A 20,910-nucleotide genomic window follows, 5' to 3' on the forward strand; every position below is an offset into this window, starting at 1 on the left:
CTTAAAAAGTAATCTTGCCCTTTTATTGCATAACTTTATAGATTAAGGACAAGATCAACTTGACATGATACTTTTCCTTCATCATGTGGACGTTATGGAAAACTGCATTTACCCTCAGGTGTTGTCCTACAGAAACAATATAATTTGCATTATCAAACGTTTTTTTTTTAAAAAAAAAAGGGCCAGGGAGCCACTAGGGAGCGCCAAAGACCTGCATGAGGTTACAGAGCAAGTTCAGCCAATGTAAAAGTCCAAATTTGTTGGCAATAGAAAGCATCTTCCTCTGCCTTTTTATGGTCTTGTGGGTCCATTTGTTTTGTTGACAAGATGGCTTTTGAAGAAACTTGAAAATGAAAAAGATTTGCGCATCTATAACGTAGGTACGTCAAGCCGTTTTACATGTGTAGAGCTCGCCACTGCAATGTCATTGACACAGAGGTAGAATAGGATACAGGGGGCAGAGCAACTGTTTAGCCAATCAAAATGCAGAACATAATTTACAATGAAAACATAGAAAAACTGCGATACAGCAAGGGATTACTGTGTAAAAATGCATCCCCTTTATTAAGTAAAACAGCAAATTGTAAAGTGCTACTGAAAAAGAAAGATTTCCTTGCCTGAATTACGTGAATATTTACATTACAGATCCCGTCCGTCAATATCTCAAATCAACACCAGGCTTATATGCAACCATTTACACAAGGAAGCACAGTGTTAGGAGAAACAACACACATTGTGATATAACTACACGAATAAAACTATTCTCAAAAAGACATTTTGGCACAAATGAATCAAGTTCGTTCCAACATTAAAGGGATTGACAGTTTTTCTAAAACTTATAAGTTGTGACATTTTAATGAACATTTAACGGCTGCTATGTGACGGTTGAGGTGGCATTTCCCAGTGTAATAACACTAAACAGGGGAGATTTAGAAGGAGTTTTATGAACACTGAAGTGATTTGCATTCAGGAAATGTTGGCAGAGATTTTGTGAGGATATAGCATGTGTCATAAAAAGGCAAAGACACAGCTAAAATATACAACCCTATTTGACACATTTACATGGAAAAGTCCAACGTCCTTAAAAGCAGAGGTGTCACACTCATTTTAACTCGGGGGGCCACACGATAACATTCACTCGGGGGGTGTACAAGTAGATTAGAGAGGAAGAAAAAAAGATAGAAAAGGAGAAGGAGAGAGAGCGAAAGAGAGGGAGTAAAAAACAGCGAAAGAGAAAGCAAGAAAGTAAGAAAAAAAAGAGAGAGAGAGAAAGAAAAAGAGAAAGAGAATGAAAGAGAGAGAGAGAAGGAAAGAGAGAGCGAAAGAGAGCAAAAGAGAGAAAGAAAGGAAAAAGTAAGAAAGAAAAAAATAGAAAGAGAAAGAAAAAGAGATAGAAAGAAAAGAGAAAAAAGAGTGAGAAGGAAAAAGAGAGACAGAATGAAAGAGAGAGAGAGAAAGAGAGCACAAAAGAAATACAGGTACAGCATTTGGGCAAAATCAAGTGGATATATTTCAACCAGCAGCTCGTTTTTCTCCTGCGCTTCTCCGAGCATTGTCTCGCGGGCCGGATTCAATCCCTTGGCGGGCCTGATCCGATCCGCGCGCTGCCCGTTTGACACCCCTGCTTAAAATGGACAGCGTGTATTATTTAGCACCCTCTCGTGAAAGAAAGACTTGGCTAAAAAAATAAGAAAAATGGTCCAGTTTGATCACAGAGTCTCTGTATTTTGTAATCTATCTTGTATTCTTTCTGGCACTCGTTTTTGATTGCACAACATAATACAGTGACGTCCATCTGCCAAATAATACACGCTGTGCCTATCGAAGAAACAATTCGTCAGTATTAAATACTACATTTGTCAACAATTTAGGTAGGAACATAAGTGCAAGTGTACAGTATGTCATGGCTCTTTGGTTGCTAAAATATGATATTTCCAATGAGTTGGGATGTTTTGTTGGTTTTTTTGGGGTAGAAATTTACTTTCAAGAAAAAGAAGCTACTACGAATAAATACACTTACTCTGCGATCTCGTACCGAGAATTTCCAGTTAGTAATTACATGCCCAAAAAAACAACATTTTACCAACCTAAATTCAATGCGAGTTGAACATGATAACCATAAATTCCAGACTACAAGCTGCAATATTTCCAACACTGCAGCGTTAAATACAGTGCAGCTTGTTCTTTTTGTGTGTGTGAAAAAAGACCACTTGGGAAGTCTGCAGACGGTCATTGTGATTTTCTTGCCAATTTAATCTCTAACTGACACGACAGAGCCGATTTCAACCTCTAATATTTACAACCTGGTGGTAACATAGTAATCACATGAAATGCATATCAAACTGGCAACGGCATGAAAATAAACGTCCCTGTTGCAATCTGGCAGTTCTCTCCGCAATATGGTTTCCCTGGCGCGGTTTTCTTGAACTACATTTTATGTGACACAGCCCTCCTTTTACATTTTCTTTTTGTGCAGTAGTAAATATATGTGGTTTTAATCTCCTCAAAGACGATTGTCTCATCGGATTTAAAGTCGCGGGGTCGCACGAGGACAAATTGAGTTTTGTTCTGAAATTTGAGCATGCGGCTTTTAATCAGGTGCGCTCCGTAGTCTGGAATTTACGGTAGCCAACTCTTGTATGATGCTTTTATTTTTATTGGAACTTCATTTGAAATGGGTGAGTATAAAACTAATGAGCGACTGCTTTGAACAAAAAATGAACGAGGTCAATCACGTACGGTATTTAAGTGCAAATTTTTGCCAATGTGAACATTGTGTCACGTGCATGAGGTCATTAAACAAGTCTTCTTTAAAGGCTTGAAAACAGTGCTTTTGCACTATATTCATCTACAGCCATGACTAATTGCATGACCAATTAAAAAGTGATCAACCCGTTTATGATGACAACCACTTGCCAGCAATTTAATTACTTGCAGATCCGAGTGGAAAATTTCCCATGGCCTCTGCAGCCTTCACTCGTACCACAGGGTCAGGATCTTGGAGCAGCGTTACCAGGCCTAACCATCAAAATACAAAAATCGCATATTAACAAAAAATATTACAATAAAGTAAAGCCTTAAGACAGGGTTTGGAACCTATGACCCGCGAGCCAGTTATGGGTTTTCTCATGAGCACATCTGGCTGAGACCAGTGGCGTCTGATAAACGCACAGATAAAATTACAGCTAATTTTCTCAGTGTCATTTAAAATGACCTATTTAAGCCAATGCTGTTACTGCATATGGTTTGATCCAGTAAACAATGGTTCAGTCCAATATAGATAGGGCACATTCTCAGCTACGGTTAACAGAGTGTCATAGCAACAGACCGTGTTTCGGCTGTACATTCTTAAGGAACCCATTAAAATTAAATAATCTGTTCCCTGTTGAGACACTTTACGATGAAAACCCATAGAACAAACTGTAAACACTTAAAACCGCCAGCCAAGCACAGAGAGCAATTTGATTGGGTGAGCGGATCTTTGCACACACGGCACGAGCCCCTCTTTCTCTCTCTCGTATGCACTCACTGCACTCCAGGGAAATAGAAATCTGTGAACTCTCATTGCAGTATTTCGTGACATTTTTACGTCTGGCAGTTATGTTGAATTGTGTCTAAAAATATACGGTGTGTCCCACTCCAAAAAATTATATATATTGCTTTTATGGCTATTTGGGACAAAAAGGTTCCCGACCCCTGTCTTAAGACATTGTATTCCATCTTTTAAAATGGAATATTGACTTCACCTTTTGTAATGGCGCCCATGTTAAGGTGAGAGTGAAGCTCCCCTGGAAGGTTCCCTAGTAGGAAACCTGATAAAATCACACATACAGATCAACATCAACCATTTTGCATACAAATATCTTAATTACAAGAAATGTTTCTCTAATAGGAGAATGCTAATAGGGAAAGATATATTTTGAAAATTATATTTTAAAATTAGTAATCAAGAATGACAGTTTCTCTGTGGAGCACAAGTCGCGATACTAAATTGAATAAATGACAAAATACATACAGAAATTGCAAGTAGGTCATATTTTAGGTATGCATATATATGGCATATAGCTGTACGTGTTTATTTCTACATTTGTTTCTAAATAATGCAAGACTGGTCCTCCATAGAATAAAGAGCTGATATGAATGGAAGATGTCAGGACCTGCTGTACTGAATAAGGGGTCAACCAGTTTAGTTAAATCCTCATGAATTAGCTACTGTTTCACAAGATAACAAATATTTGTAAGTCAGAAGATTGATTTTTTTTTTTTTACATGTTATAGTAAATCTGTTCTTGAAATGTGGATCCGTTCTCACATATTTGAATCAAGGGGCAGACTTTTCACATAAGGTATGTTTTAATTTATACATGTACAGTGGCTTGCAGAACTATTTGGCCCTCTTGAACTTTGTGACCTTTTTCCACATTTCAGACTTCAAACATCAAGACATAAAACTGTAATTTATTGTGAAGCATCAACAATAAGTGGGACACAATCATGAAGTGGAACACACTTTATTGGATATTTTAAACTTTTTTAACAAATAAACGAAAAAGTGGGTGTGCAAAATTATTCGGCCCCTTTACTTTTAGTGCAGCAAACTCTGTCCAGAGGTTCAGTGAGGATCTCTGAATAATTCAATGTTGATCTAAATGACTAACGATAAATTAAATCCACCTGTGTGTAATCAAGTCTCTGTAAAAATGCACCTGCACTGTAATAGGCTCAGAGGTTTGTTTAAAGCGCAGAGAACATCATGAAGAACGAAGAATACACCAGGCATGTCCGAGATACTGATGTGGAGAAGTTTAAAGCTGGATTTGGATACAAAAAGATTTCCCAAGCTTTAAACATCCCAAGGAGCACCGTGCAAGCAATAATATTGAAATGGAAGGAGTATTAGACCACTGCAAATCTACCAAGATCGGGCCCTCTCCCTAAACTTTCAGCGCATACAAGGAGAAAACTGATAAGGGATGCAGCCAAGAGGCCCATGATCACTCTGGATGAACTGCAGCGGTCTACAGCTGTGGTGGGACAATCTGTCCATAGGACAAAAAATAAGTCGTTTACTGCTCAAATCTGGCCTTTATGGAAGAGTGGCAAGAAGGAAGCCATTTCTAAAAGATATCCATAAAAAGTGTCATTTAAAGTTTGCCACAAGCCACCTAGGAGACACACCAAACATGTGGAAGAAGGTGCTCTGCTCAGATGAGACCAAAATCGAACTTATCGGCAACAATGCGAGACGCTATGTTTGGCATAAAAGCAGCACAGCTCATCACCCTCAACACACCATCCCCACAGTCAAACATGGTGGTGGCAGCATCACCGTTTGGGCCTTCTTTTCTTCAGCAGGGACAGGGAAGATGGTGAAAATTGATGGGAAGACAGATGGAGCCAAATACAGGACCATTCTGGAAGAAAACCTGATGGAGTCCGCAAAAGACCTGAGACTGGGACGGAGATTTGTCTTCCAACAAGTCAATGATCCAAAACATAAAGCAAAGGCTACAATGGAATGGTTCACCAAAAAACATATCAAGGTGTTGAAATGGCCAAGTCAAAGTCCAGACCTCAATCCATTTGAGAATATGTGGAAAGAACTGAAAACTGCTATTCACAAACGCTTTCCATCCAACTTTACTGAGCTTGAGCTGTTTTGCAAGGAGGAATGGGCAGAAATATCAGTTTCTCAATGTGCAAAACTGATCGAGACATACCCCAAGCGACTTGCAGCTGTAATCGCAGCAAAAGGTGGCGCTACAAAGTATTAACTCAATCGTTTTTAATTTGTTAAAAAAGTTTAAAATATCCTATAAAGTGTGTTCCACTTCACGACTGTGTCCCACTCATTGTTGATTCTTCACAAGAAAATACAGTTTTATATCTTGATGTTTGAAGTCTGAAATGTGGCAAAAGGTCACAAAGTACAAGGGGCCCGAATAGTTTCGCAAGCCACTGTATTTCTACATATGGCAGGATCAGTTATCCATAGTGAAACGGTGTGCATTATACTTGGAAGACCTCCTAAACTCCACTAACTTGACTTTCTTTGAGGAAGAAAAGTTCAAAGACCCTGAGACTGTCTTTCCAATCTCTGAGGTTGAAGTCACGAAGGTAGGAAAAAGGCTCTTTGGTGATTAATCCCCAGGGGTAGATGAGATATGCTCTGAGTTTTTAAAGACTCTAGGTGTTGTTGTGGTGAAGGAGCTGAGCCAAAAACGTGAACCTCTCAATTTACGTTCCTGACCTGTAGTAGATGTGGGTCGTGACCGAAATACCCATAACCCATTTACAATTGGCCAAAATCAGTTTGTATGTGATGAAGGCTTATATGTGAATATATATGATGGATAAACTAAAATATTAGATCGTTTATTCACTTATTTAAATGACGTAAACATATGTTGGCCTGGAGATGGGATGAGCACCACCAGGCTGTACTTGTCCAAGACAAACCACAGGAAATGGTGACCCTAAGACTAGTGGTTAAAGAAACCAAACCCTCCCCATAAACCGGGAGCCATCTATGCAGATGAAATTGGAAATGTGGTACCATTACTGTGCAATTATTTAGGGGTCAATAAATTGCTGACTGCAATTACATAGCAATAGTGGCAAAAGGGATAAAACTAAATAGCAATAGTGACAGTTTTGACTTACATGGCTGGTTATACATACTTGCATAACATTAATTGCAGTGGGAATCAAACCTAGATTGCACCATGAAGTGCGCTGGTTCCCATCCACTAAGCTCCTAAGGATACACACAACTTGTGAAAACGCATGAGGTCTAGTCTCATTATCACACTACTTTTACTCATGGTACCAAATACGTAATGAGTAATGTTGTTTCACTTTTCAGCTTAAACTAAGCATTGCAAGAGACAAATGTTTGACTACGTGCGGCCCTGCGTTTATTCATAGTTTTCAGTATGACCAAGTTATTTCCCACAAGGCCACTCTCCTCATTCAGTTCAGAATGAATGAATTACTTCCCTCAATGCTCTCATTGTCATTTAGTTCAGAATCTCGTGAACTTGGTGAAGACTTTGCAAGTTGGCTGGACAGCCTAGGGGTCTAGTGGATGGGATCTGGCGCACTTAACGCCGTGATCTGGCTTTGCTTCCCGTTGCATTCAGGTTTGCAATTGATAGCAACTTTATGCAATATTCTGACTGATCAATGAATGTGCAAATACTGCAAAAGTTTGTTTTTTATGCAACTCAAGCCCTTCAGTCCATAGTTTTAATCACAAAAGACCATTTTTGGGGGCACTCCATGTAATCAGGCCTGCTAGGAAAATACGGTACTATTTTTGACTCGCCGCCCACCCCTAGCATACAATTAAGGTAAATCCGACTAAGAAAACCTGATTTTTATCATATGAATGAGCAATTAGTGAACAGGCAATCAATGACTGTATTGTTGTACCTATGAACATTGCAGCTCCAGCTCGGACTTGCGACCAGTTGCTTTTGAAAAACTGAAGAACAGAGATGTGGTAAAAGTTCAGCATCCCAGGAAAGTCTTGAATCTGCATAAGTACAAAAAAGTACAAAAACAAATATTTTAATAATGGTTCTTATAATACATACTCAAACATAAACAATTGTAAAATAATCTGGAAAACTGATTTAGAAAATACATTTTCCTCCACTAATCTGTACTTTATCATTTGTCTAAGAAGGAGACTATTGTCTCATGTGTGAGCCCTGATGGGTTTTGCATTTGTGCAAACTTTTTTTGGGCTAAAACAAGATTGTGAGACTATGCTGCAAGAAAGAAATTCTTACTCCATTGATAACATTATTGCTTATTTTAAGGAACAATTTACTCATTTTAAAATATTTCAAGTGTGTTATCTAGCACAGGGGTGGGCACCTTTTGAGTCACGGGCAGTATTGGGTTAATAAAATCAGATGAGAGTGTGGGATTTGAAGAAAAAAAAAACATTTTTTTTAATCCACTGATGGAACTGAAAAAAATGGTGCGGTTTGGTGACTTTGAATATTTGTAGTTTATGTTCTTTCTTGTGCTTTGTAGTGTTCGTTTTCAGCTGGACTACAAAATAGAGTGACATCTAATGGTCAACTATTACACAGTGTCCCTTAAGCAGAGGGGTCTCAAGCTCAATTTAATGTAGGGGGCACTGGAGTTAAGGTCTGGGAGAGGTTGGGTCATAACTCCTTTCTCACCGGAAAGGGTTCCACTGTTCTAAGATCTTTTACAGAACATTAAGATCGATTTTTAAAAAAAATATATGAATTGATAAAGAAAAAGGATAGAGCCAATAATTAAACCCAAATAATTGAGTACAAAAATCTAACAAACTAAAAGGTAGAAACTGTACTAAAGTTAAGTGCAAACTGAATCTACTGTCCTTTAAGCTTCCGTTAAGCAGCAAGGACCATCTCTTCACATACTCTGGAAATCTCTAGTTCTGTGTATCAATTAAAGTAAAATACTTTACGATTCGGCGGCAAAAATGATTCATTGAATCTGTTAATTGCTTGAAACGTATAGTTACTGCCTTGGGTGAAAACATTAGCGTGTGAATTTTAATCCATGCCTCACTAATTAGCAAGGAGGTAGCATCCATATCAAAGCCGTGCAGAGTGCACAAACATTCATTTCATATTAAGGCAGGGACGACGAACTATCATCTTGTGGGCCACAGACGTCCCGCAGGCCACGAGATTGAGCCCCCCGTTTTAACAAAAATGGAACGTAAATAATCTGGACTGACAAAACCAAATGATTTGTGAACAGCCCTAAACTTGTCAGTGTTCCCCAAAGAATTTTGCGAGACCCTGGTGGGTGGACTGTGGAGGGGGCTCTGGGGGAATGCCCCACCCCCAAAAAATACAGTACATTTTAAACTCAAAAGCATCAATCTGGTGCATTTTTAGAGCAAAATCAAAAATCTAGATCTATGATGAATATGTGCCCTTGTAAACTATTGAATCACAAATACACTAGTTGTAAAATACCCATAAAACATTGTAATTAAGACAGGAGTTTAATGCAAAAGAAATCTGCTCGTCATCTAATAACATTAAAGGAAATGTGATGTTCCCCTGCAGACACTTTAAGATATCGTATTGGTGAGTAAACAGACCAAATCACTGATATTGATTTGAAATTTAATTTAATTTAAAACTCATATCAATAATTTGGTAAATTACAGTGTTAAGTATCAGTACTGCTGCGTTTGTGATTTTTGCTATGACAGGATGCCGGTTTTTCTTCAATGGCTTACAGGAGGTTATTGCAGACCAGGTCAACCTCAGCCAGCTCCTCTGATTAACTCATTCAGTGCTAAAACGTAAAAATACGTTGTTTTTTTTGTTTTGTTGTTGTTATTTTTTTTACTTCTGTAAAGGTGAGTATCAAGCCTCTTATTTCAGTATGATCGATCACTAGATGGCAGAAGTGGCTTTGATTTGATATTTGCCAACACACTTAGTGCCTTGTTTTGCTTCCTGTATCCACCGTATGACACGTATGGTCATGTGTAGGCCGCCCACATGTCGTGTATGTGTTGTGTGGGGAGAAAAGCTAAGAAAAGTACCGACAGTTTGACGCTTCAAAGCTTTATTCTTCTAAAAAAAAAAAAATACAAATTCCCTTCGTCATCATCGGGACAGAGAGGGATGACGTTTAGTGCACGTCCGTTATTGTAACGCGCAACTTATTAATGATAGGATTTCTGGCTCTTTTTAGAGAACCGGCTCTATCAGCTAGGCTGACTACAGAGAGCTGGCCATTTCGGCTCCCGAACGACTTTTCAGATTTCTTTTGTTGCTTTACCCAATATATTACGAATGATAATGTAACATTATGCATTAAGCAAATGGATAAAATGTATACACTACTATATTATACTGGCCTTTACTTTTTCATTCAACAATTAATTTTTAGCTAATTTAAACTTAAAAGTCAAGCAACACAGAATCCTTGAAAAACAAACTACAAGACAAGTTAAAAAATAAAAATATGTGCTCTTAACAGTACAACTTTTAAACAATCTAGCCTAAAACAACACAGATGAATAAAAACCAAAATTTGTAAAACAAAAAGAAAAAAAACATCTGTCTCTTTGGAATATTTGCATTTAGGAACATTCTACTTTAGAGTCTTTTATATAAATAAAATTAGTCCAAATTAGTATAATTGTCCTGCTTAGGCTCATTATTTTCTCTATACCTCTTCGTGTGCTCAATGTGCCACTCTGCCCACACCCCATAACCTCCCTCTTTGCTCAGTGAACAAATTAGTTCAGCGATAGTGACAAAAACACACTTTTTAACCAATCAACCAATTAACCAAAAGCCAGTTAGAGGACAAACAAAGGTGCAATCAAGCACATCATGGTGTTTGCTATATTTTTAAAATATGATATCTTAGTTATTTTGATTGATTTCGCATTAATATATAGATTAGAAATAGTATTATATCTTTAATAATTAAATTCATGAGACCCTGGCAGTACTAACTAAACCCTGGCAGCCCACCAGAGACTTCATATGGTATTGGAAACACTGGTTGTGACAGGTGGCCCTTCATTTCAAATAACACATGAATCAATCATTCTTCATTGTGCTTATTTGCACGTGTATAGCCCAGTTAAGTCTCGTCTTTCTCACCAGATACTTGGTGAGATCGTTGATAAACTCCCCATAGTGCAAGCTCTTCTCTTCGTACAGGTGGTTCTGAAACATGGCTGTGATCTGCTCCGAGCCCACCATTGGAGCGGACACACGCATTGCATACTTACATGCCTGAATACAAATATTTGAAGAAGGAAAAAAAAAAATCACTCTGACAGTTTTCAATGCCAATATCTTGATCATGCGTTTGCGTTATTTCCTACCTTGACCACATGTGGGTTAGGGTCAACTAAATGTAAAAGCAGGCTGACCAAAACATTGTGTATCTGGTCTTTGAACAACGGCTCACCAGATCCAAACTTGGACAGCTTTCCCATTAGGTGAATAGAAGCAGAGCGAATCTCATCATTCTCCTAGTAATTGGAACATTACAGAGCGCACCTGATTAAAATCTGCATGCTCAAATTTAAGAATGAAATGCAATGTTGTCTTTGACCAAGCCTTACCGAATTTTAAGCACAGGTTTAAGCAACTGAAAAATGAACTGATTCACATCAATTTCTGACATTTTAAGCCCTTCATCTGACTCAAACCGCATGAGTTTTCTTCCAGATTTGTTTTCATTATGTGTTTTCGGATCACTTGAACATTCAAGATGGCGATTACAAAGACAAGCACATATTTACAACTGTGCCCAAAAAAAATGTGAATGAGGGGTGCATCGCATAAATTGTGAGCCATATATTTCCCGACGATAGCACCAGGACAACCATACTATGGAGGATAGTGCCAGATTGCAACACAAACATGTCTTTTGTGTTGTTGCGAACGGTGGTTGCAGTGGTAACAGACTAGATTTAATTTACTTGTCATCGTTCCTCAAGGAGTAAAGAACACTTCAGTGACCTGAACTTGATGCCCAGTACAGCAAGACAAGAGTATCGTTTTTGATGGATAACTTCCACTGCTGTTCAATCGGATGTCAAAATTGAGGACATGATTTGTGGGTGAAAAAGTTGAAATATCAAGTACTGTCTAATCTCCCGCTTTTCTTCTGTTATTTGTCGTATGAATAATGTTGGCAAAAACGTGGACTAATTTCAGTCAAAGGGTGTCATAAATGTTTTCAGATGTTGCCGCGTTTTTTGGTATTTTGAGCACATGCGCTGTGGAAAAGAGCAATTTGTTGTTTTCCTTGGTTTCACCCCGAAAGTGTTTAAAATGCAGCAAAAAAGTGTCAGCTTGTAGTCAGGAATTTACAGTATTTAGGTATGTATTTTTCTTATAATACCATTTAATTTAAAAAATGAACACCTGCTGTTTCACTTACATTCTCTAAAAAGGGTTTGATCTTCATGAAAATATAAACCACCAATAGATGGACATTCTTCTTGTCCAGGTAGAGCAAGACTTTAGACAGACCTGACATTGCCTCAAGAGTAATCAGCTTGCCTGCACATAAGAACAGAGTACAACATATATACAAATTATGAATGGACAACTAAATAGGCTAAAACTGGTTTAAAACAACAGCACACAAAAGATTAACCCCAATACCCTTGCAATCTTTACTGTATCAGAAAATTGGTAAACCCAAATAATTTAATCTATTGTGGCATTGCCCACCATGACACATACCTGGATCATCCTTCTCCTCCATGCCTGAACTCATAGCTGCCAGCAGTTCTTTGGCATATTTGTTTACCTGTAGCAAAGAAGTAAAGATGAAGTAAACCATACGGTAGTTTGGTCGGCATTGGCACATGTATTTGCGTGCGTGTACCCTTTCAGGTGATCCCACTGCTATGTTGCCGAGACCTCGCATGGCCAACATGCGCACGGTACAGCAAGGATCTGATATTCTTTCCATCATGTTGTTCATCAACACATCGATAAACATCAACTCCGTAGCCACGTGATGATTCAAGAGCTAAAATTAAAGAGAGTCATCTGCTTCAGAATTTTGTGAACGTTAAAAAATGTCAAATAAATGTGAAGTGATATCATTTGTCAGTGTTCACCTCAGAGAAGAAAGCAGTGATGGTGATCCGCTGACACTCATAAATGCTGTTCAAGGAAGGGCATAAACACTCGACAATGGACGGCAACCTGGGACCGGCATGTTTTGCCATCGCTCTGTTGATGAGAGGAAAACAGAGCGCAAGAGGAGAAAAGGGGAATAAAAGGCGAGTGAGATTGTCAGATATGGATAACGTCGGATAAGCAGTGCACGGCTCTATTTTAAAGCTGTTTTTCTGATGACTATTTCAAAAGGTGTTCTAGGAACATCTTACTGGAGTAAAAAAGTGGGGAAAAGATCAGTGTCCTTGTAATGCCTTGGGATTCCACTAAAGCCCACATGGCGCCAACCACATGGGGAATTTAGCATCGATACCCACGGTTGCAAAATGCTGACAGCAGCGTGCCCCTCCACACCTGATGCTGTATACAGCTGTGCTGCTTTAATTTCTGCTCTGAGTTGTTTACATTACGTGTTTTCAAATCATGTGACCATTCAAGATGGCGACTACGAAAACAACCACATAATTACTAAAGAAAAAAAATGCAAGTGAAGGCTACGTGCGTAAAATTTGAGCCAAATATTTCTAGACTACAGTGCCAGGGTCAAAATATTGAGGGGAATAGTGCCAGATTGCAACAAAGACATATTCTTTTGTATTGTTGTCCTTGTTGGTTTCCATGGCATGGGACCAAGTTGCATTAGCTTGTTCGTTCCTCAACTATTAAATGAAACTTCAGCAAAAGAATATTGACGCCAACGATAAAGAACAGTAGCGTTTTTGATAACTTCCACTGCTGTTTGGATTCAGATATCAATTGAGGACTTGATTTATGGTTAAAATAAGTTGATATACAGTGAGTATTTAGTAAATAAAAACTTAGCACGTTTCAAAAAAGTACTGTTAAACCTCCAAAACGCTCCTTTTATGTACTATATGGTGGCCTTACAAACGCAGCAACAACCTGGACCAATTTCTCTCAATGGGTGTCATAAATGTTTCCACACGTCACTGTTATTTTGTATTTAAAGTGCATGCGTTGTGGAAAAGATTAGTTTGTTGTTTTCTAAAATAACTTCCCAAAAATCAGTTAATGTTGAGCAAATATAAGGAAATATTTACTCAGAATAAGCTTTTTTTTTTTAAACCTTTTTAGCAGTGTGCATTTTTTGACTTTCACAGGCAGCTGCCAAACATAGAAAATGGTATTTTAGAATGAAAAGAGAATTTTTAGATTTAAAAAACAAAACCATTTTAGAGCATTTTAAAGTTGAAAATGGTTCAAATCAAACCTGCTGGTCCTGCAAGCGTCCAGCAAGATGGCACTAATGCACCGTGAAAAACATAGGAACAATCAACATTATCAATACAAAAGTAGCATTGCTTGATTTTTTTTTCCTTTCAGTTTTCACAATTTTTAACAAAAATGTGCATTTCATAATTTGTTTTGAACTGGCATTGTAAATTTAAAAAATGTAGTATTTGCTAGCCCTATTTATGTAATGTTTAATATGTTTAGATGCCAATGTTTGCATTTACATTTCAAATTTATTTATGACATGGTAATTTAAACATTGTTATTTACATATTGTAAACATTTTATAAAGAATAAAATGAATAAAATGATAAAAAATGAGATTTCTTTCACATGATAGCAACAATTTTATTATTTAACTTAAGAAACAATATATTTTATGAGGAAAATATAATTGAAATGACTAAACTTGAAGGACAATGGACTAAAACATTTTTCAGTGTAGTTCTAGTTTAAAAAAAAGAGGTTAAACACTATGCAATGCATTTACCTCGCTAGTAACGTTACTCCAATAATGTGTGTCTTCTGTTCCCTTGTCGCCTCCCAAGCTTTTTCCTCATCCAGTCTTTTCAACACTTCATTTAACTGAGCTCTTGCGAGCAAGATTCTCAGTGCATCAGCCGCCACTCTGGATACAGACAAAATCCAAAAATGATCAGTCACTAATCTGCTCGGCATTGGCAGCAAAAAAGAGACGAGAAATATGCCAACCCAGCAACATGGACGGAGGCCGTGTGTTTGGTGGTGCTATTTTTGGGGGCAGAGACGCCAACACTCACTGCCAGTCTGACAATGAGACAGGAGAATAGCTGAGAAAACTTGCTTAGTGCAGGCTCCTGGCTCTGGCCATTTAACAACAATTCCTTGAGACCACATGTCATCTAGGAAAGCAAAAATATCATCAATACATTTTAACAGTACTGCAACATTGCATGCAATGTTTATTACTTACCGCAAGTGGCTTATTGGTAGCAACCTTAGTTGTTCCACCTATAATCATGGACTCTCGCTTGTCCACATAGGGCGCCATGGTGGCAAGTTTTTCCATCACCATTTCTATTATTTGACTCGCCACTAGGGGGTCTGCTCCCAAAGCCATCCACATCTCGCGAGTCCAGCTGATAAGAAATTAATTCATTAAAAAAGGCTGAAAGGCAGTCTGAGCGGCAAAACATTTTGCAATAACTCTTTCATGGAAGGCAAGTGTGTAGCCATCAAATGTATTATTGTGTACTTCTTTCAAGTCTGAGTCCTAGCCTGATATGTCAATCATTATGATTCTGCTGACAACGTCCTACCCTGTCGAGGCATTTTACCAAGGGGGCTGACCTGACGGCAACAATTTTGTTTTCTTTATAATCAAGTAAAATCAGAAAAACTGAAACTACGAATTATTGCAAACAAAACTTACTGATGAGAGGTTTGGCATGAATGCTTACATACACTTCTTGATTACTGTAGTCAACAAACACAGAAAAACTCAAGGCTTAAAACTGCAGCAGTGATCTGAAGCAGGGAAAGAATCAAATAGGACTAAAAAAAAACGAATATTGTAAGTACTCACTGCTATGAAAGGCACACTTGGCTATAGCGTTATGAACATGCGCACTAGGCATTGGTAGGACGTCTCGATGGGTAGGAAGGAATTTCAAAACACCGGTTTCTGTCTCGTTGACTTTTTAAGAATTACGTTTATGAAAATACATACTAAAACAATGTGTGGATACTAAACTAACAATAAAACATTTACAGGCTGTCATTGTTTTTCTTTGTCCGCCTCTCTCTCTCTTCAAGTGCCGCGCTAGATTCTTAAAGATTTACTGCTGCTGCGGTTAATTTTCAACACATCTAAATGACGGACGGCCCTTTAATTTTCCCATCAACTTTTAAAATGTTTTGTCAATGTTGGAAAATTGTCGGTTATGATAACCTCTCCAGACACAGAATTATAAAGAGTAAATGTTTATACGGTCTTCTTTATCTAATTTTGTTACAAAAGACGGGCTTTAATTTGGTTTCAGAAATATCCTCTCCTCCTCCCGAGTCATCAAAAATAAAATGTGAAATTTCAGGTTTGTTTTCGACTCAGTCCTGCAAATCAAGTTAATTGGTCGGGCCTAGGTTAGGTTGGGCTTTAATACATGCGGGTGGGCCTCGATCGGGTTGGATTTTTTATGCCCAATCTTACCTGTAACTTCTTTTAAAACTTACCTGTCATATGGCAGTGGTTGTTCAACTAGTGTATTAATAACAGTCTGGAGATGCTGGGAGGCCATGATGAGCACAGTCTGCCCCACTGACACTCTAACCTGTTATTCAACAGGTTATTTAAAAACACAATAAAAGAAGCTATTAGGGATGCACCATATGTCATTTACGTGCAGATACTGAGAGAATCCTGCTTAAACAAAACACTTTTTAAAAAATATACTCTATTTAAAAGAAACAGACACAAAATCCTGTTTATTTTATCTATTTAACACCAGCCAACCTACTCTGCCATGGATGCAGGACCTCTTTTTTCCTTGCCCATCAATTTCTTACCAATTATTTTCAGAACTGCCAAACACTAAAAATCCTATTTCAGAATGTATTAAAAGCATTTTCATGTTTCTGAAAATGTTTTCATAGTAGCATTTAAAAGCGCCATTTCTAAATTGAAAGTAGTTCTCAAGACAAATAAAAAACGAACCACACACCAAACCTGTTGTAACTTCAAGAGTCCAACACGTGGCACTAATATATCATTAATAATCAAGGAACAATCAACATTGTCAATACAAAAATGAGGATTGCCTAAAATTTCTTGGGGGGGGATTTTCATCGTTTTCATAGAAAATGTGTATTTCCTGGTAAACTAATGTAATTAAATGCAGAAGAGTCATAGAATTTGGTAGCACTGCCCTTCTCTTTATAGGTTTTAGAGGGCCTGACATAAAAGTAAGCCGAGTTGCATGTCCCAGGCCTCAATACCAATGACAAGTGTTCTGTAAGTAATATACCTCATTCACACAGACTTCTGAAAGGATGTGGTCTGGTGGCCTCACAAACGAAACAACAAATATGAATCATTACAGCGAATGTGTGCGCGCGCTCACACGCACTATAAAACCGACATGAAGCGTTGCATAACTGATTTGGCGCTTCAGGATTCATTTTTTGGGGACACCGCAAGCTCATAATTATGCATATAAAGTAAGGCATCGAATAGCAAGGTACAATAGTGTAGGATAAATTCCTTCCCAACAGCTAGACTCTGTCAAAAAGAAGGAACCTTGAAAAACTCCCCATTTGTCCCCCAATATAGCCTTTTCCTCAAATTATTGGACTACCGAAGGTGTTTGATAAACTGACCTACACCCGCAATGGACAGAACCACAAACCCCTACCGCCGCAGTGTCCACACCAGTCTCCTCACGTCTGTGATGGACAGCTTCCAAAAGTGCACACCTGGCGTCAACAAATGTCTACAGATGACCAGCATTAAAAGATTCATAATAAAGATTCAAATCACCCAAGTGTTAGCTTGTGATAAAAAAAATTATTGATTTGTCTTTGCGTGCTGCGTCGTGATTATTTGACGGCGTGTTTGATGATACTGGCCCCTTTTGGCGACAAGAGAACTTCATCTTGTTAACTCGCCAGTACCTTAGGAGGAACCCACGTGGATAAGTCCAATGACACGTTTCCTATGGTCGATGACATTGAGGCATTAAAAAGCAGGAAGTCCGCTTTGCACTCTTTCCCTGGGCTCAGAAGAGCTGAGCGCTAGCTCGCTCGCCCAACTGAAACTTGCTAAAGAAAGAGAGCCTCAATCTGCCTGAAGCCACGGTTCCCTCGTGAGGTAATGACAAGGAAAATTTTCACACTTGCAGTTTTGGTGCTGGCATCATGATTCGAACCCAGCAAAGAAAATCTCCGATCATTGGCTTCATTGATTGCATTAACATTTAAAGTTTACTCATTGTTCTCCAAAACCACCACTACCAAAAGCTCCATACCTTCCGTTACCCTTTTAAACTCGGAACTTGCCAAGTTTGTCTTGCAAAATGTTAGTTCATTGATTTTTTTTCTACAAATAAAAAAAGTAGTTTGTTAGATCAAGTAATGTGTGCTGATGATTCTTCAGAATAATAATTCTTATCAAAATTAATGAACTGCAAAATTGATAACTCACTACTTGTGTACAAACGGCTCTGGAAGGGCATGTGACGAAATGGCTCTTTGGCACTTCAAGTGGCTCCCTGGCCCTTTTTCAACAAACCAACAGCCTCACCATAGGAAAACACCCAGCAACACTGGGACATTCACCCTGTAAAAATTAAACAAAAACTCCTATACCTGTTATATTTCAGAATAAAGCCATTTGCAGAACTGCAAAAGCTTGATATTACTCCAACACTTAAGACAAAAGGACTTCAAATAAAACAAGACAATTTAAACTGAAAATAGTATTCATAAAGAGTATTGTTGAGGGATGAAAAGTTATCGTTTACAAAAAGCTACTGGAAGCTCTCACTTCACCTCAGTTGATATTACACAAACTAGTGAACCCGTGAGATCTTGCAGGTGCTTTTTTTTTTTTTACGATCAGGTTTTTAAAGAGGCAAAACCAACATAACTAGCGGGGGGAGATGAATAACCGAGGAAAAAAATACTGACCCTAAGCAATACAACAACGCTAACACAAATGGCCTTGCAGCTACCACACCACAACTGTTCTGTATTTGTGTGAATGAGGGCTAACCTTTAGAACACAAGGTGTTATTTCCTGTATTTAAACACCCATGCCATTTTACAATGGCAACAATGGCAACCGGATGCTGTACCTCTAATTGGCTAAAATTGTGGCTCAGGTCGATCTTTTATGTTAAAAGCAGGGACAGTTTTTGATAAAGGAAAGCCTTTTAGTGTTTGATATGGTCTTCCATAGTATGATTGCCATTCAATTTAGCTACATGAAGAAAATATTTAATACATTGCAGTAAAAGCCAATATTTGACTGCTGTTGCCTTTGCCTACCTGCTCCTCAGTGATGCTCTGCAATCGCACATGAAGGACCTCCAGCATCTCTGGAACCTGAAAGTTATGAGATTAAAAGTGTTTTTATAATCAGAAATCAAGAGTAGATTTCATGTAGGAATGAAAAGTACCATTTCTTGTAATCCACCGCCTCTGTTCTTCAATAATGTATTCAGGATGACTGATGAAGCTCTACAACAATTTGTTTGGCTGTCAACTAGCCCTTCAAACAACATGAACACCAAAGTGGTCATCTGCTGCTTAGGCAGACGCTTGCTCATGACCTAAACAGCAAAAATATACACTGTGACAACAAATTTACTTTGATATTTTAATAAAATTGTACACTGCTTTTTAAACCACACAATACCAAGTATGTCAACATAATCTTCAAATGGATATGAAACATATTTATTGACTGAATACATTTTATGTTAAAAATTGTACCTTCGTGATCTCAGAGCAGGTGTTGTACAGGATGGAATGATCAGGGTTTTCTAGTTGAGCTTTAAAAGGCAGTAGAGCTTCCACAGCTTCATCTTTATAGTCAAGAGCGAATCCTGAATTTTGAAAGGAAAAAAAAATAGTGTATAAAGGCGCACAATTATTTATATATATATATATATATATATATATATATATATATATTATATACAATATATATATCTTATACATACATACACAATAATTTGAAAAACATTAGGCCAAGTCATGTTGTGCTATTGTTGCTCAATGCGTGAGTGAATCAGAAGATCTTGGAAAGAAAATTGTTAGATTTTGTATGCTTGTCTGTGTTGTGCTGAAAAATGCCTCCGCACTAGCGCAAATTTTAACAAAACGTGTTTGTGTCCAATGTTTAGGGGAATTTAATACAAGAGTAAAGCACTGAGCATTTGCACCTTGTATGCGCAAGGGGAAACATTTCATGCAAGCAGAGGCCACCCCCGCCATACTGTGCGGGTGCCCCTTCTGAAGTGTTAAAATACATAGCTGTAACCACCGATGGAGACTGCACAATGAACCCTATGGTCGTAAAAATATGATACATAAATCCTCACAGTTGTGTTCAATTATTCAACCCGCACAGCAGATAAATGTCTAGGGATGGTTTGCTTCTTTAGGTAGAGTGAATCTTCAGCATGTGCTAGGCATTATGAAATCAGTTTACTACCTGGATATTTTGGAAGTAAATGTCATGCAGTGACTGGCAAAGCTGAAGGTAGGGAGATGTTGGAGATACAGACAGGACTTCAGTCCTAACACTTCCTCAAAAGTGTACCACAGCTTGGATGCAAAAGAAGGTCTTGAAGATTTTGGAGTGGCCATCATAATCACTACACTTCAATCCCATTTAAATCTCTGGTGGGACTTGAAGAAGTTGCCAGGTGCAATATTGTTAACAGACTGGAGGCTAAAATATATTGTTGCACAAGGATGTTGTACTAAGCACTTAAGTTAGACATACCTATAAGGAAAAAACGTTTTTCAATGAAAATCACAAAAATTGATTCAAACACAATTGGTACATTAAAAACATTTATTTGTGTAGTATTTGCCAAGTCATCATTGAATGTGATCATAAATAAGTTGAAAAATACATTTCAAACTTGCATATACACTTATCTACTGGGGGGTCTAATCCATTTGAACCAAACTACAGTTTGACTTAGTTGGATTTGGAACAATTTACAATTCCTAAATTGAATTTAGCTGTAATCCTTACTTTGTCAACATACACAAGTGGACAACATTATGAATCTTTGTTGTGAAGGTATCTTGTTCAAAAAGATTTGGATCAAGGGTCATCAACTGGAATTTATGAAAGGTCAGGGTTTTTGCTTATGCTATTCTTGTACTTTTTTCATTAGTAAAATTAAGAGATGTGACTAATACAAAACCTAGCTCCTCTTTTTTCTTGTATGTCATATTTTTGCATCTG

The 20,910-nt window shown here is 37.9% G+C and overlaps 1 protein-coding gene across 3 annotated transcripts in view; it reads right to left on the bottom strand.

Moving 5' to 3' along the window:
* Positions 1–537: 537 nt before the first annotated feature.
* mroh1 (maestro heat-like repeat family member 1) overlaps positions 538–20,910 on the bottom strand; it is a 51,241-nt gene continuing 30,868 nt past the window's right edge. For all 3 annotated transcript variants that reach the window (XM_088326568.1, XM_088326565.1, XM_088326567.1), the window contains 16 exons: positions 19,419–19,531; positions 19,103–19,255; positions 18,972–19,028; positions 16,161–16,258; positions 14,902–15,067; positions 14,661–14,830; positions 14,440–14,577; positions 12,635–12,749; positions 12,397–12,543; positions 12,252–12,318; positions 11,944–12,065; positions 10,877–11,026; positions 10,650–10,784; positions 7,435–7,537; positions 3,747–3,812; positions 538–3,018 (listed from right to left, as the gene is read on the bottom strand). In XM_088326568.1, the coding sequence (XP_088182694.1) occupies positions 2,924–3,018; positions 3,747–3,812; positions 7,435–7,537; positions 10,650–10,784; positions 10,877–11,026; positions 11,944–12,065; positions 12,252–12,318; positions 12,397–12,543; positions 12,635–12,749; positions 14,440–14,577; positions 14,661–14,830; positions 14,902–15,067; positions 16,161–16,258; positions 18,972–19,028; positions 19,103–19,255; positions 19,419–19,531 (1,895 nt within the window). In that variant the 3' untranslated portion in view covers positions 538–2,923. The remainder of the gene's footprint in view (positions 3,019–3,746; positions 3,813–7,434; positions 7,538–10,649; positions 10,785–10,876; positions 11,027–11,943; positions 12,066–12,251; positions 12,319–12,396; positions 12,544–12,634; positions 12,750–14,439; positions 14,578–14,660; positions 14,831–14,901; positions 15,068–16,160; positions 16,259–18,971; positions 19,029–19,102; positions 19,256–19,418; positions 19,532–20,910) is intronic.

This window comes from Urocampus carinirostris, chromosome 2 (genome assembly GCF_059441175.1).
Source record: "Urocampus carinirostris isolate Australia breed hairy pipefish chromosome 2, RoL_Ucar_1.0, whole genome shotgun sequence".
NCBI lineage: Eukaryota > Metazoa > Chordata > Actinopteri > Syngnathiformes > Syngnathidae > Urocampus > Urocampus carinirostris.